General features: G+C 42.4%; 1 protein-coding gene across 1 annotated transcript in view; it reads right to left on the reverse strand.

Annotated features, from left to right (window-relative positions):
- Positions 1-2108: 2108 nt before the first annotated feature.
- TRIB2 (tribbles pseudokinase 2) overlaps positions 2109-12644 on the reverse strand; it is a 20034-nt gene continuing 9498 nt past the window's right edge. Inside the window, exon 3 of the mRNA XM_010191231.1 lies at positions 2109-4500. Within this exon, the coding sequence (XP_010189533.1) occupies positions 4032-4500 (469 nt within the window). The 3' untranslated portion in view covers positions 2109-4031. The remainder of the gene's footprint in view (positions 4501-12644) is intronic.

Consider the following 12644-nt stretch of genomic DNA (forward strand, 5'->3'; position numbering starts at 1 on the left):
TCCAAATTTCAACATAATCATTTCAGGATGAGGAGTATTATTTTTTCCCCTTCTCAGTAACTTTTCCTGGGCATCACATTTCATACCTTTCCTCTCTGGCTGCCAGGAAAATGCGGTTTGGGGTTTTAGGTGCTTGGGTTGGGCTTTTTTTTTTTTTTTTTTCTTTCTTTCTTTTCAGAAACACAGGTTTACCAAGGTTATTTCTTCTCTAAGAGAATGTGTTTTTAACTGACTTGTTTATCCTCATAACACATGCACGCCTCAGTAAGGCTAAGGGATCAGGTTATATGACATCATGGTGCCAAAAGAATAATTGTCACTTGTTTGTGCAGACCTGAAGAAAAGCCTGTAGCTTGAAATCACACACAGTGATGCATTGACAAATGTAAATGTTGTGGTAAATAGCAAAACAACAAAAAAAGTGTATTTTTTTTCATTGGGAGGGGTAGAGGAGACAGAGGGGCTGGGGGGCTTCTGTTGCTAAAGTCTGCCACAGGGACATGTTCTATGAGATGGTTTTGTTGGTGGCCATGGATTTTTAGCCTGCCGAGTTGTGAGAAGATCACCTCTTTCCCCAGGACTGGGAGGCAGCTAAGCCCACCCAACAGGCTCTGCTCAGCAAAACCCTGCATCCCACTGCAGTTGCTATCCAAACTGGGGGTCAAGCAGAGATAAGAAACTGTTGAGGCATTTCTGCAGCAAGCAGTGCCATACTCATGCTCCACTAACAGCTCTCATAAAGCAGGAATAAAAAAGAGCCAGAAATCAGCTGTTTGAATCAGAGATCCCCCTCTCAGGTTTCAATTTAGGTCCAAGGAAGCTCTGAAAACAAGGCACCCCTTCAGCATTTTATAAAGCTGACTTCAGCTGCCAAAGGATTCCTCCACAGTAACACCAAGAAAGCTTCTGCCTTGAATTAAAAATTCACTGCAAACGAGCAATCATTAGTCAGCCAAATTTTTCATACAATTACTGGCAGTGAAAAAACAAGCATGCAGGTTGCTGTAAAATAAGGTCTAACTACTTCCACCCAAACAGAACAGAAGCCATTCACATAAGTTTTAGTGGGGGAGAGGGAAACCCTCAGCACACCCCCCTCCCCTTCTCTCTCTGACTGATTACAATCTGCTTTTTTATAAAGCACATTTATTGTGGGAGTTTGATTTGAAAGAGTTTCAAGTAATTTAAACTTTGGCTGCAGGCACGCAGAACATTTAAAAACTGATCTTCAAGTGTTTCTACATGTTGATAACATTTCTGGTCGGTGTTATAGTAAACGGTTTTAATTCCCAACCTACCAACTGAAATACACATGCCAGGAATTACCTAGGATGAAATCACGTAGTCCACAAGCCTGACTATAATCCCTGTGCTCGCAGTTTTGGTGCAATACTCTTACTTTAAAGTGGAGGAGTTTGGTGCAGGGAAGTGCTTCCTTAGGGGTGATCATTGGCTACCTATGGCTTTTTCAAACCACAGAACTGCTGAAAACAGAGTTCTGGTTCAAATCAAAGCCCCCTTCGAAGTCTTTTCTTAATGGGCCAGGATTCATCCGTCCTGCCTCATGTTCACAAAGCACCACATGCACATGTGATCTCACCACCTGCTTCTATTATTATCAAAGATGAATGACAGAAACAGAATCCAGCCTTAAATAAAAGACAGTAAATTAGGAAGTGCTATTTCAGATGCATCCTTTTTGGAACTGAGGCACAAGTGCAAGATTCCCTTTTCTCTAGGACTTCGGAAAGTGCCAACTTGCTCCATTTTGGGATTTCTTTTCATCAGCCAAAGAGCCTCCCATCACCAAAAGACACAGTTCTTATTTTATTACAATACCCTTCTTGAAAAAGGTAAATGGACTTGGTAAGTGGTAGGGACAAGCCAAGAGAAAATAAACAAAAGCCAGTTTCATTCATAGCAAACAGTAAAATTTTTTATGAAAAGGCTTACAGTGTTGCCTTGTAAATATAAGTGCTAATCTTTCTCAGCTCATAGGGCTGGCAAGAGCTTGTTGGCAGCACAAAACATACCAGCTAAATGATCCTAACGGAACAAACTCCTGCAGTACCTCAGACTTTCAGCAAGAACTTCGTTCACCACTTAGGTTTTAGTTAAATATGCACAGTTTTATTTATTGAAGAGATTAGGACAAAAACATTAAACCAAATACATGACAAAGCACCAGAGGCAGTAAAACCCCACCATGCACATCACCAATCTTTCCTCCTATAAGTAACTTATAAAATAAAAAAAAAGTCCTTCTTGACACAGCACCATCTTCAGAGTGTAAAAACATTACTCCTTTATATTCTTAGTTACCAAAATAGAACCAAGGCAGGTCAGCTGCAGCTAGCTTTGTCTCTTGATAAAGAACTGTGAAACATCCTCTTGAGAGTGGGACCATAACTTTCCTGCAGGGCAGGCAAATAGCATCCATACGTCAAATGCCAAGTAGCTGTACGCACATGCCACATACTATAATTAAGCACAAATTCAAGTAACATTTACATACTACAGAGTCCACATGTACCTACCCAAAAAACATGACCACTTCACAAAACGTATACAGGCAGTAATATCAGAACAACTGAGGTACTGGAAACACAAATATTTATGCCAAGAGATTTCAATATCATACAGCAATATAAAAGCAGTAATAAAAACATTTGCCAGTCTAAATCAAATAAAGCTATCTAGAAAAAAAAGCTAAATAAAATGTTATTTAGGGACAGGAATACCTGAACAGAAAAGAAGTGTGTTAACTACAGCATGTAACATGTCATCCCAAGTCAACCCGTAATTGAAGTACTGGCTTAATACATCACTACTGTGACATTTTCTTCAATAAATAGAATAAGTCTTGACAATACAAAAGGTGCATATTACTGTGTATGTTTCAAAAGGAATATCTGTAATATAAATGTTCAGCTTATTAATACCCTCTTATTTCTTATTCTGGACATAAACAAATATCAAACCCAAACAATTCTTTTCCCAAGTTGAGAGGAATTCAAAGAAAAAAAAACAACAAAAAAAACCCAAACAAACCAACCTACAATACTCTTCTTCCATAATAAAGAGCCCTCTATTTACATGTGGGCCAGTCAGTTAAAGAAGAGATCGGTTCTCAGATACAGACATGACTAAGGGCTTTCCGCCCTCTCTAGTCATAGATGTGCAGCATGGCAGATATGGAAGCCAGTATCTCATATCTTAAAAAAAAAATAAAAAATTATATAGTTCTCTTCTTCCCACCCACCCCCCATTATGATAGCAGTAATGCATCTGGAAGTTCGAGTTATAATAGCTTCCTGCAACAAACCATTTGACACAAAACAGAACAGCTTGTTAAATGACAGTTACTTCCCCTTAAGGGAACAAAGCATTAAAATGTCATTTCCTGACAAGAATATTAAGTAGTTTATTTAGAAGTAATGAGTTGAAAATAGCTATCAAGAGACATGAACTGAAATTTTGTTTGTTTTTTTTAGCACCCACTTTTCATGTCCATCTTTGTGCATCTAATTTTTTTCTTAAATTAATCCCATTAATTATTAGACATCCGATTAAAAAAAAAGTTAGCCAATTGTACTTTCCCTGAATAATGGCTGAAGTTAAATATCTAACAGTGCGATGCCAAGATGTGAGCTGAGGCAAAAAAGTTTCTATTTGTTGTGAGTTACCACTATTTTGAATGAAACAGAAACAGGAGTGATACAGCTGCACCAGAATTGGCATGTGCAGTCTCCTTGGCTCCAAAAAGGTGAGAAGCTACAATTGCTCCATGCTGCCTTTTCTCCTCCAAATCAATCTAACCTGATAGCAAGCTCCCCCCACCCCCCCAATCAGTCCCCATGCTACATTTGTTATATTAGCTCCTTGTGGAGGTTCCTTCTCAATCCGAGGACCTCTGAGTGTCTTTTGCTACCAAGCTAGGCTGATGCAGGATGTGATTTAACACGGTCAGGAAGGGCTCCTTCATGTGTCCATCTCCAGGTTGTGTACCTTCTGAACACCAGTCCTTGTGCTCAGTTAAAGAACGGGTCCAAGTCTTCTTCCATGTTGACGTCAGGCACCAGCTGATCCGATACTTCCTTAGCACCATATCCTGAATTCGAAACATTAAAATCTGTAGAAAACCATGGATGGTCCAGAATTTCCTGTGAAGTCAGCCTTTCTGATGGCTCCCGACGCAGTATGCTACGTATGAGGCATTTTGCCTTGGGGGATAGAGTTTCTGGAATGTTAAACTGCCCACGACGGATCTTGCTAAAGAGAGAACTAGGCTCAATGTCATGGAAAGGATAGCGTCCAACTAGCATGGTATAAAGCATGACACCTAGACTCCATACGTCCGCTGCTTTGCCAGAGTAGCTGCCGTTTGTGTTCAAGATCTCTGGACTCACATAGGCTGGGCATCCATGCTTATCAGAAAGAGAGTCATCATTTCCTCTTAAAATATAAGCATCTTCTAGGCTTTCCAATTTCACTCTAGTCCTGCAGGCAAAAATAAAAACCCAAAACCATCAAGGTAAGCAAACATCAAAACACAAATTCCAGGCTGTTACAATTACATGGTTATAACAGTAATAATCTACAAAATTCAGCAACCACAGAAATGCATCAGTTTAAAATCCCACTCACAACACTTGTTACAGATTATTGATACTGTCTCTTCTGTACTGGTTAAAGGTATTAGAGACATATAGGGAATACTGCCACACACAGAGCTACAAGATTTCAAATACAGTTATGTCCAGTAAACTCATTAGTAAGGTCTTAAAAAGACAAAAGTAATTGCCATATTCATGTGTTTGGTAAACTTTACATACACATGATTTCCAAAAGAAGACATAATCATCAGGATTTTTTCTGTTTACCATACCCTAATGTACCTGTGTAGGACTCGTTTCCAAATACAAGTCTAACCCTATATAGACAGGGTTAGTTTGACACCATCACACTGACGAGTAGTTACCTGCAATAATTCCACAAGGTTCAACAGGAATAAAATTGTCACTCTGACCCTCAACGATCCCTCTGACCAACCAACATTTTTCTTTATCCCAGCATTAAAGAAGAGTAAGTTTAACAGAATTCAGTCTTCCTAAACAGGCCTTTGGGCAAAGGGAGATCAGATGAGCTGAATGCCAAGATTAACAGCAAGTTTATCTACCCAGTCAAATCAGAGGAGCTCCTCAGATTGGAAGGAACAGAGAGGCTAGCAAAGGGCTTGCAGAGATGACAGGGATGCCTTATCTAGACAGCAAACTCCTGCCTGCAAAGCACTGTGAACTTGTCACTGCGCTACAATAATTATCTCTGCAAAAGAATTTTCTTCCCTTATGGATATCACTCAGGAACAGAAAAAAAATGATGCTGAGTTGCTTGTCATAGATGAACATAAACTTTTTTTCCATTTAATTCTCACTTCTAGCATCTATAACTATATTAAAAAACCTGTCCCTGTTAAAAGCATCAAAAGGGATTACCAATTAACCTTTAGACTATTTGCCAGCAATGGTTTGGCTTTAAGAGCAGGATCAGTACAACGCAATAGGACTTGTCCAGTGCACCTGCATGGAAGAGTGACCCAGCAGTAGCACAGGCTTTCTTTTCAATGACTCAGGATCATAACTCTATTTTGGGTATTACTGTTCTCATCCCTCAACCTCATCGGTCCATACAATCACTCTTAGCCCTGGTGTCACGGGCATGTTCTCAAACCACAGACATTCACAGGCAGGGACTGAACTTCATTCCAGAAAGCAGAACCCATGTCTCTCGACTGAAGCACATCATTTAACAGGCATTAAAAGAGACAAGGAAAGAGCTGTTTCCCAAATGTTTACTGAAGACTACATTGCTCGGGCTTGAGTTGCAAAAGACAGCTGGGCCAGCTTTGGCTTAGACATGGTTCCAGGGCAGCTCAGTGCTATCTTTTTTGAACCAACAGACAAGCATTTCACTCTGTGGAGTACTCCAAAGGCAACTGTGCCATAAACTCTCATAATGACACTTGGACCTTTTCAACGGCAAGAGAGGTTTACTAGCAGAGGTGAAAGCCCCTTTGGCAATGTGCCTCAAATCAGGAAGTCATAAATACAGAATTCAGAATACCTGACTCCCAAGCACAGTGTGTCAAGGCAGCTCCTTCTCTCCTTCAATAAGCCAGTGTTTTCTCCTCCAGTGAGGATGCTTATGGGGTTTGAGCAACACACCTGCTTCCCGATTAATTACCCACTGCAAGCTGAACTGCACTTCAGGCTATCGACAACACCCTCATTAGCACTCAAACAATGCTTTACAGCAGCAATACCTCACACAGGAAGCTGGCTGCAAGGAGAAACTTAACTATAATTATCAAGACCACAACAATTTCCCTGTGTACTCAGCTCAGAGGGTCCAAAACAGGAGAGTGACTAGAGAAGAGCCCTTTCACCACACTCAGCTTCAACATGTGCCTGCACCTGCACAGCATAGGAAGAGCAGCGAGGAGAAATGCCCAGAGGAAAAAAAAAAACAAAAAACAACCCACACCAAGGAGGGCAGACAACAGAGAGAAGGAAATGAAAAGGAAGGCAGGGACAGGAGCTGTTGTTCCATTTGCATTGCCCACCTCAGTTTTTCCATAGAAAAGTATGCATAGCAATCAAACAGAGAAGCCAGCTACTCAAACACGCATTAAGTCACTGAACTGCCAGACAGGAAAGCATGGACTCACTCCTGCTGACAAACAGAAGCAGAACACACACACACGAGTGAGGCAGAGCACGCTATTTATAAACAACTTACAGGAGGGAATTCACCCCACACACACACACACTCCCACCATCCCAGTGTTGACAGCACAGCAAAACACTGTTTACTCTCTGACCCTATTCTACATTTCTGGGAGCTACCAAAGAATTCAGAGAAACAGCACACTGAGAAGCTTTTATAGTACAGAAAATTATTGGAATTCCCTAATCTCCTATTTTCTACAAAACCAGAAAGACCAGACTGCAAGGTGTGTCAAAGAATAGCTTTTTCTCCAACAGGATTAATCATTTCTTGATAAAAGAACAGAAGCAGCCTACAGAAGCCTTCTCTCTGCCTTGCTTTTTTTGCAAGGTGCTGCAGCCCTCTGCGCATGCTACAGCAGGTTTTTGTTTAAGCAAGCAAATGGAACAACAGCTGGCCCTTATCTGCCTGCTCCTCCATCAGCTGTGGCCAAATGAAGCAAACATTCAAACCAGGTTTTTCATCCTGCTGAGTTGACAGGCTTTGAGGAAACAAAAGGTCCCAAATTAATTAAAAACACAACCTTTAGTCCTCCTCCTCCCTCCTTGCCAGCCCCCAGGCCCTCAACTGGTAACACTCTGGGGTGTAAGGTGCAACTAGGTGAAATGGCTCCTCTGCAGCGAGGCCGTGCATCAGCGCAGGTGCGGCACCAGACACGCCGCTCTGCACAGGTACGCGCTTCCCTCACTAACCGCAGGAGCTGCTTCTCTTGAGCACATACAGGTACACAGCATCAGTGTGACATTCTCCCCCTCCCAACTACCACCAGAAGCAACTGGGGTGTTACCATTTTCATTTGAACCACCAGGGCTGGGGTCACCCACTCCAGTCTGCTCTCACCAGTGACACATGGGTTCAGATACCTCAGCCTCACACACGGAGCACAGCCTGTAATCATACTACACTGGGGTAACACACAGGTGTAAATGGCAAGTCTCACTCTCCTTTTTATAGTCATTTCACTTTTTTTCAGGCAATCAAAAAGGAGCAGCCTGTCTCAGGAGTTGCTATTTCCCAGCCCACAGCAACCCATCACTGCAAGAAATAGCTTTCAGCTCTGGCTGGCCTTCACTTCCTCCACATTTCAAGCATTGCCTTAGAGTTCTGTTTTCTGCAAGCCAGAGAGGTTTTTTGGGGAGGGTGGAGGGAACAGGAAAGAGGGGAGTCTAAGTACACAAAAATGCAGACACCCTGGATGAGAAGCATCTCTCTCCCTTCCCACACACTCTCTCTCAGAGAAAGCACTAAAATCAAATATTCAGGAAAAAGAATAAAAGCCAGTAACAACAAACAGACCCTCAAAACTGCAAGTAGTTTCTGAGAACGCAGAACCTCCACAGCAAAGGGTGGAGGGTGCATCCAATCACAGAGTAACTGGACAACCCTAAATTCAACACTTGGCAGGCAAGCAACAGGGTCAAAACTAAAACACCAAGATATGAAATCACAATCAGCTTTGAAGAACCTCTCATCATAGAGCAGAAAAAAGACAAAGAAAAAAAATTCCTTTTTTTTTTAAAGTCACATTTCTAAAAAAGCCCTTGCATTCACTAAATAATTAACTTCATGAGTCAACTGAAGGACCTCCACAAACAAGTTTTACAAAAGCATCAGCATTCACGTTCAACTGTTCAAATGGTTGCAACAAAATTAATCCCTAAAGTTCAAACGTAAGCTACTGCCAAAGCCGGATGAAAATCACTTTGTACACATACTGTAGGGCAACAAAGACTTTTGTCAAGGCTTACGTAATTACAGTACATAATTTCAAGTTTTAATGCAGATACTGAATAAGCACTTGGGAAAAGAGCATTATATATCTATCAGATCATTGATAAAACACTGCATTAGTCTAATGCATTACAAAAAAATACAACCCTGAATCATGGCTATTTAAAAAAGGGGAAGCTATTCTGCCTATGAATGCTTTCCCATTACTGGTGAATGAAACCACAGAAGTGCAATCAGAGGGCAGCAGCGGCATTCAGACGGGAAATGCGTCTTTGTCCCCATAGAAACCGTCAGGGAAACCCATGAAAAACAATACCACTCTGAATTTCTTATCAATATGCCATTCATTACTTGACTGCATTCAGACTTTGCTCTTCAGCAATGTAACAAAACCTAATCAATTAAACGTCTTCCAGAAGATTCTTCAATGCTACCTCCTCAGTTAGCACCAGTCTCTGGCAGACAGCTTTGTTGCACACCCTACACTTTTCTCACAGAGATTCGCATTATTTCTCCCTGCAGAGCTCAGGGACTACTGGCAAATTGCTATCCTGCCTTTTGACACCAAAGCCAGGGCTGTAAGAACCTAGCATTCACACTTGCTCTCCAAAAGCAAACACAATTTCCATACCAAAATCAGTGGAATTATTCAGAAGGCTCCAAGCTTATGAAACAGGAGAAAAAAAAAAATCAGGAACACTTAAAGCAGAAATACTGACTGAAAGTCTAAGTGTTTCAGAGGAAAATATCTCCACCGTCGTGAATAAACAGCCAGTAGTAAAGGAGCCCATGCCTGAATCAATGAAAACAGTTGCTCCTAGTCTATCCCCAAAGCCATCCAAATGGAAAACAACACCTGAACCACAGCTGAGCCACCATTACCATTTTGGAAACACTAACTGCAGACCAGACCCACAATTTCAGCACAGCATCATCCCCCAGATGACAGCCAGACCAGCTGCTTTGTGCAAAGATGGTAGAAGCCATCCTGCTATGGACATTCCAGGTACACCATCCACTTGCTATTCAGGCTAGGTCAGATTTAGATGATCCAGATTTACTGATTCTATATAGCAGCCTCATGCCATCAGATATTAGAAAACAACTGTCATCACCATCTGAATTGTCATTTTATTAATACGACTGCAAGTAAATATAAAATGGCAACTTCTAAAGGGAAGAGGTGCCTCACAATACTCGCTCCTACACATAAAAAATGAAGGCACCCAAGGAATGCTACCCTATATTTCAACATCACTCTGACTCAGGCCAGGAAAGCCTTTCCCTAGATAGAGACACTCAAGCTGCCCAGTAGATCAGGTATTGCTCCTATGTGGCAAATAATTTACAGGTCATTTAGTCAAGGTCAGTTGCTAGCACCCCATCATAAAGATGAGACCAGCATGAATGTAATCATGCCATTAAAGTCACAAGGAGGGGAAAAAAAATAAAACAGAAGCTTGACATTGGAAACAGTTATCTTTCGCTAATTGATTTTTTTAACCAAGGGAACCTCTCCTAAATAATGCAGAAATAGGCTGCCATCACAGAGGCAGTGAGATGGGGAGGGCAGCTAATGAAACCCCATGCAGATGATTTGCAGCTTGGTGCAAAGACTCATCCTGAACTCGGAACTACCCGGATCTCCTCCGGGGGCGGCGAGGCACACGGGATCAGAGGGGAAATGTTATGCCATCAATTTAAATCTTGCTCCTTTCACTTTAAGATCCCTTCCAGTGTGTAACAGCACACAGCCTGGGAGTTCACTACACAGCATCCTACACAACTTCAGGGGAAAAAAAAAAAACAACAAACCCTGCACAAAGGCTGTCAGACAAACCATCTCTTGCATAATGAAACAGGCTCAAGGATATGTTTCAAAAGACAACAGGGACTTGCAGGCAGTACAGGTTTACATGATGAACCTTGTTCCTAAGGGAAGATTCCCTCACTGGGACTTCCGCAGAATGAGGAAGCCTCTAAAAATTACATATCCCCTACCCTTCCTCCGAAAGGATGCTATACCAGCACACCCAGCCCAGCCCCGCACCCCCTTCCTGATGTGGAGATCCCAGCAACTTGGGCTTTTAACTTGTTTTAAGCTGGCTTTTTTTCTACAGAATTCCACTTAAAAAACACTGACACCACCCCCTCACACACCTCCAGGAAGGACTCAGGCACCAAAGACTTCAGCTTTACAACACTCTGGGAACAGCCTGTTCTGTATGCCACACACTTTGTTTCTTCCATGCCCTTACTGCCTAAGGAGCCAACACGTTCCCCAAACAGCAGGTAGGGAGCAATGTCTGCTGGGGTGCAGGCTCTGAAATCCCATGCAGACCCTTCCACAGAGGAGCTAGGTAACAATACTGCGAGGAGCTGGCTCGTGGCAGCTACTTCACCTCACTTTTATCTTTTTAGATCACATTGAAGGTCAGTTTTAAGACTCTGCCTTCAACTGTATGGAGTGTTCACCATCTTTTCTAGGTCTTCTCATACAATGCATGGTGAAGTTCCACTTGGAAAGGAGACCAGAATTTTGTTTTGTTAACATAATTGCACATTGGGGAAAAAATCTTACAGTTTCTGAACCTGCAGTGGGTGCTCAGCATCTTTATGTTAAAGCAGGGCCACTATTTCACAACCCCACTGGAAACCTTTTGCTTAGATGTCTGTAAACCTGTCTCCAAGCAATACACTTCTATCAAAAAGCAGGTGCTTAAGACTAAACACGACCCAGGTTGGCTCCTGTTTACAATTTCCACCTTTCCCTCCCAAGCCTTAAGTAATCTCAGTGTGATAATAAGGACAATTAGAAGACAAGGCAGCAGAAGAATTTCACTGTGACACTCCACTGCAACTGCCACTAACTGGGCTCCCTGCTTCCCTTCTTCACGTTCAGCACAGCCCTCCACAGACATCCTCAGTTTTCACTCAAAACTCAACATTAAATATTTTTGCACTCAGTCTATAGATGGACGTTTCCAAGCCTTCAAAATTATCAGCTCTTGAACTTTTAATGTAAGATATCTCAAGAAACATTTACTTTCAGGGACTGCCGAGTATCTGAACTCAGAGAGATCAATCCAGTGATAGTCGTCTCATGACAGGCACTCAACCATGCTGACCATATCTAGCATTACAGCCAACAAGTAACACAGCGCACTGCCCGAGACACCTCTCAAAGTCACACAGCGTGGCTGGGGAGGCTGGACAGGACATAGGGACAACCTGCAGTACAGCCCAGCCTAAAGACAAGTCCACAAGCAGGGCTCCCCTCCCACCCCAAGCACAGGGCCTGCACAGCAGGGGCCTGCACCTCAACACCACCCTTCATGAGAGCTAGTGCACAAGGCTGCAGAGAAGACTGAAGGAAGAGTGAAGAAGATAAAAGTCCAACAATGAACCAAATACTTAAAGATACAGTCCAAGAGCAAAACCTGCTACAAATGTCAGAGTTTGGTGCTACAGCAAAGGCTTTCACCAAGAGAGTCTTGGCTGAAAGGCCTTGAGCTGACTCAAAGTCCATTGGAGCTCCTGTCTTCATCCCAGGGCCAGCCAGAAGCAAGCTTTTCCCTGGCTTTTGCTTTCATTTGACCTTAGGCACAGCACTTAACCTCTAAGACTATCTATACCCTTAGGAGGAGATTTAAGTACTTCACAGGGCTGGCATGATGTCCAACATCTGCAGGTAGCCTCCTGTGCCTCACTGGGAAAGGTACCGCATACCCAACAGATCCAAAGGGTGTTGCTCTCAGGAACACCAGAAGAAAACAGAGGCTTAGTAACCAAACCACATGAAGGCAAAAGGGAGTACAAACCCTTCTGCGGAGAACAGTTGTGCAACTGCTTCATGCTCTACCTGAAGTTTGACGGCAGAGATTTGCTGCCTGTGAAGAAATTTGCCTTCCTCCCCATATTCTAGGAATAATAATTTCTGGGTTGAAATGTGACCTATGATTCTCCGCTACTGAAGAAGCTACACTCTTCGGTCCTGTGGGCCCATTGAGGTCAATGTGAAGTGCTTAGATAACAAAGCAGATGAAGACTGGCTTTATTTTTAATTATTCTGGTATTTAAAGAGCACTCCTATGTTGTTTGATTTTCTTCCACTTTAGGACACTCTT

This window comes from Mesitornis unicolor, unplaced genomic scaffold (genome assembly GCF_000695765.1).
Source record: "Mesitornis unicolor isolate BGI_N332 unplaced genomic scaffold, ASM69576v1 scaffold2489, whole genome shotgun sequence".
NCBI lineage: Eukaryota > Metazoa > Chordata > Aves > Mesitornithiformes > Mesitornithidae > Mesitornis > Mesitornis unicolor.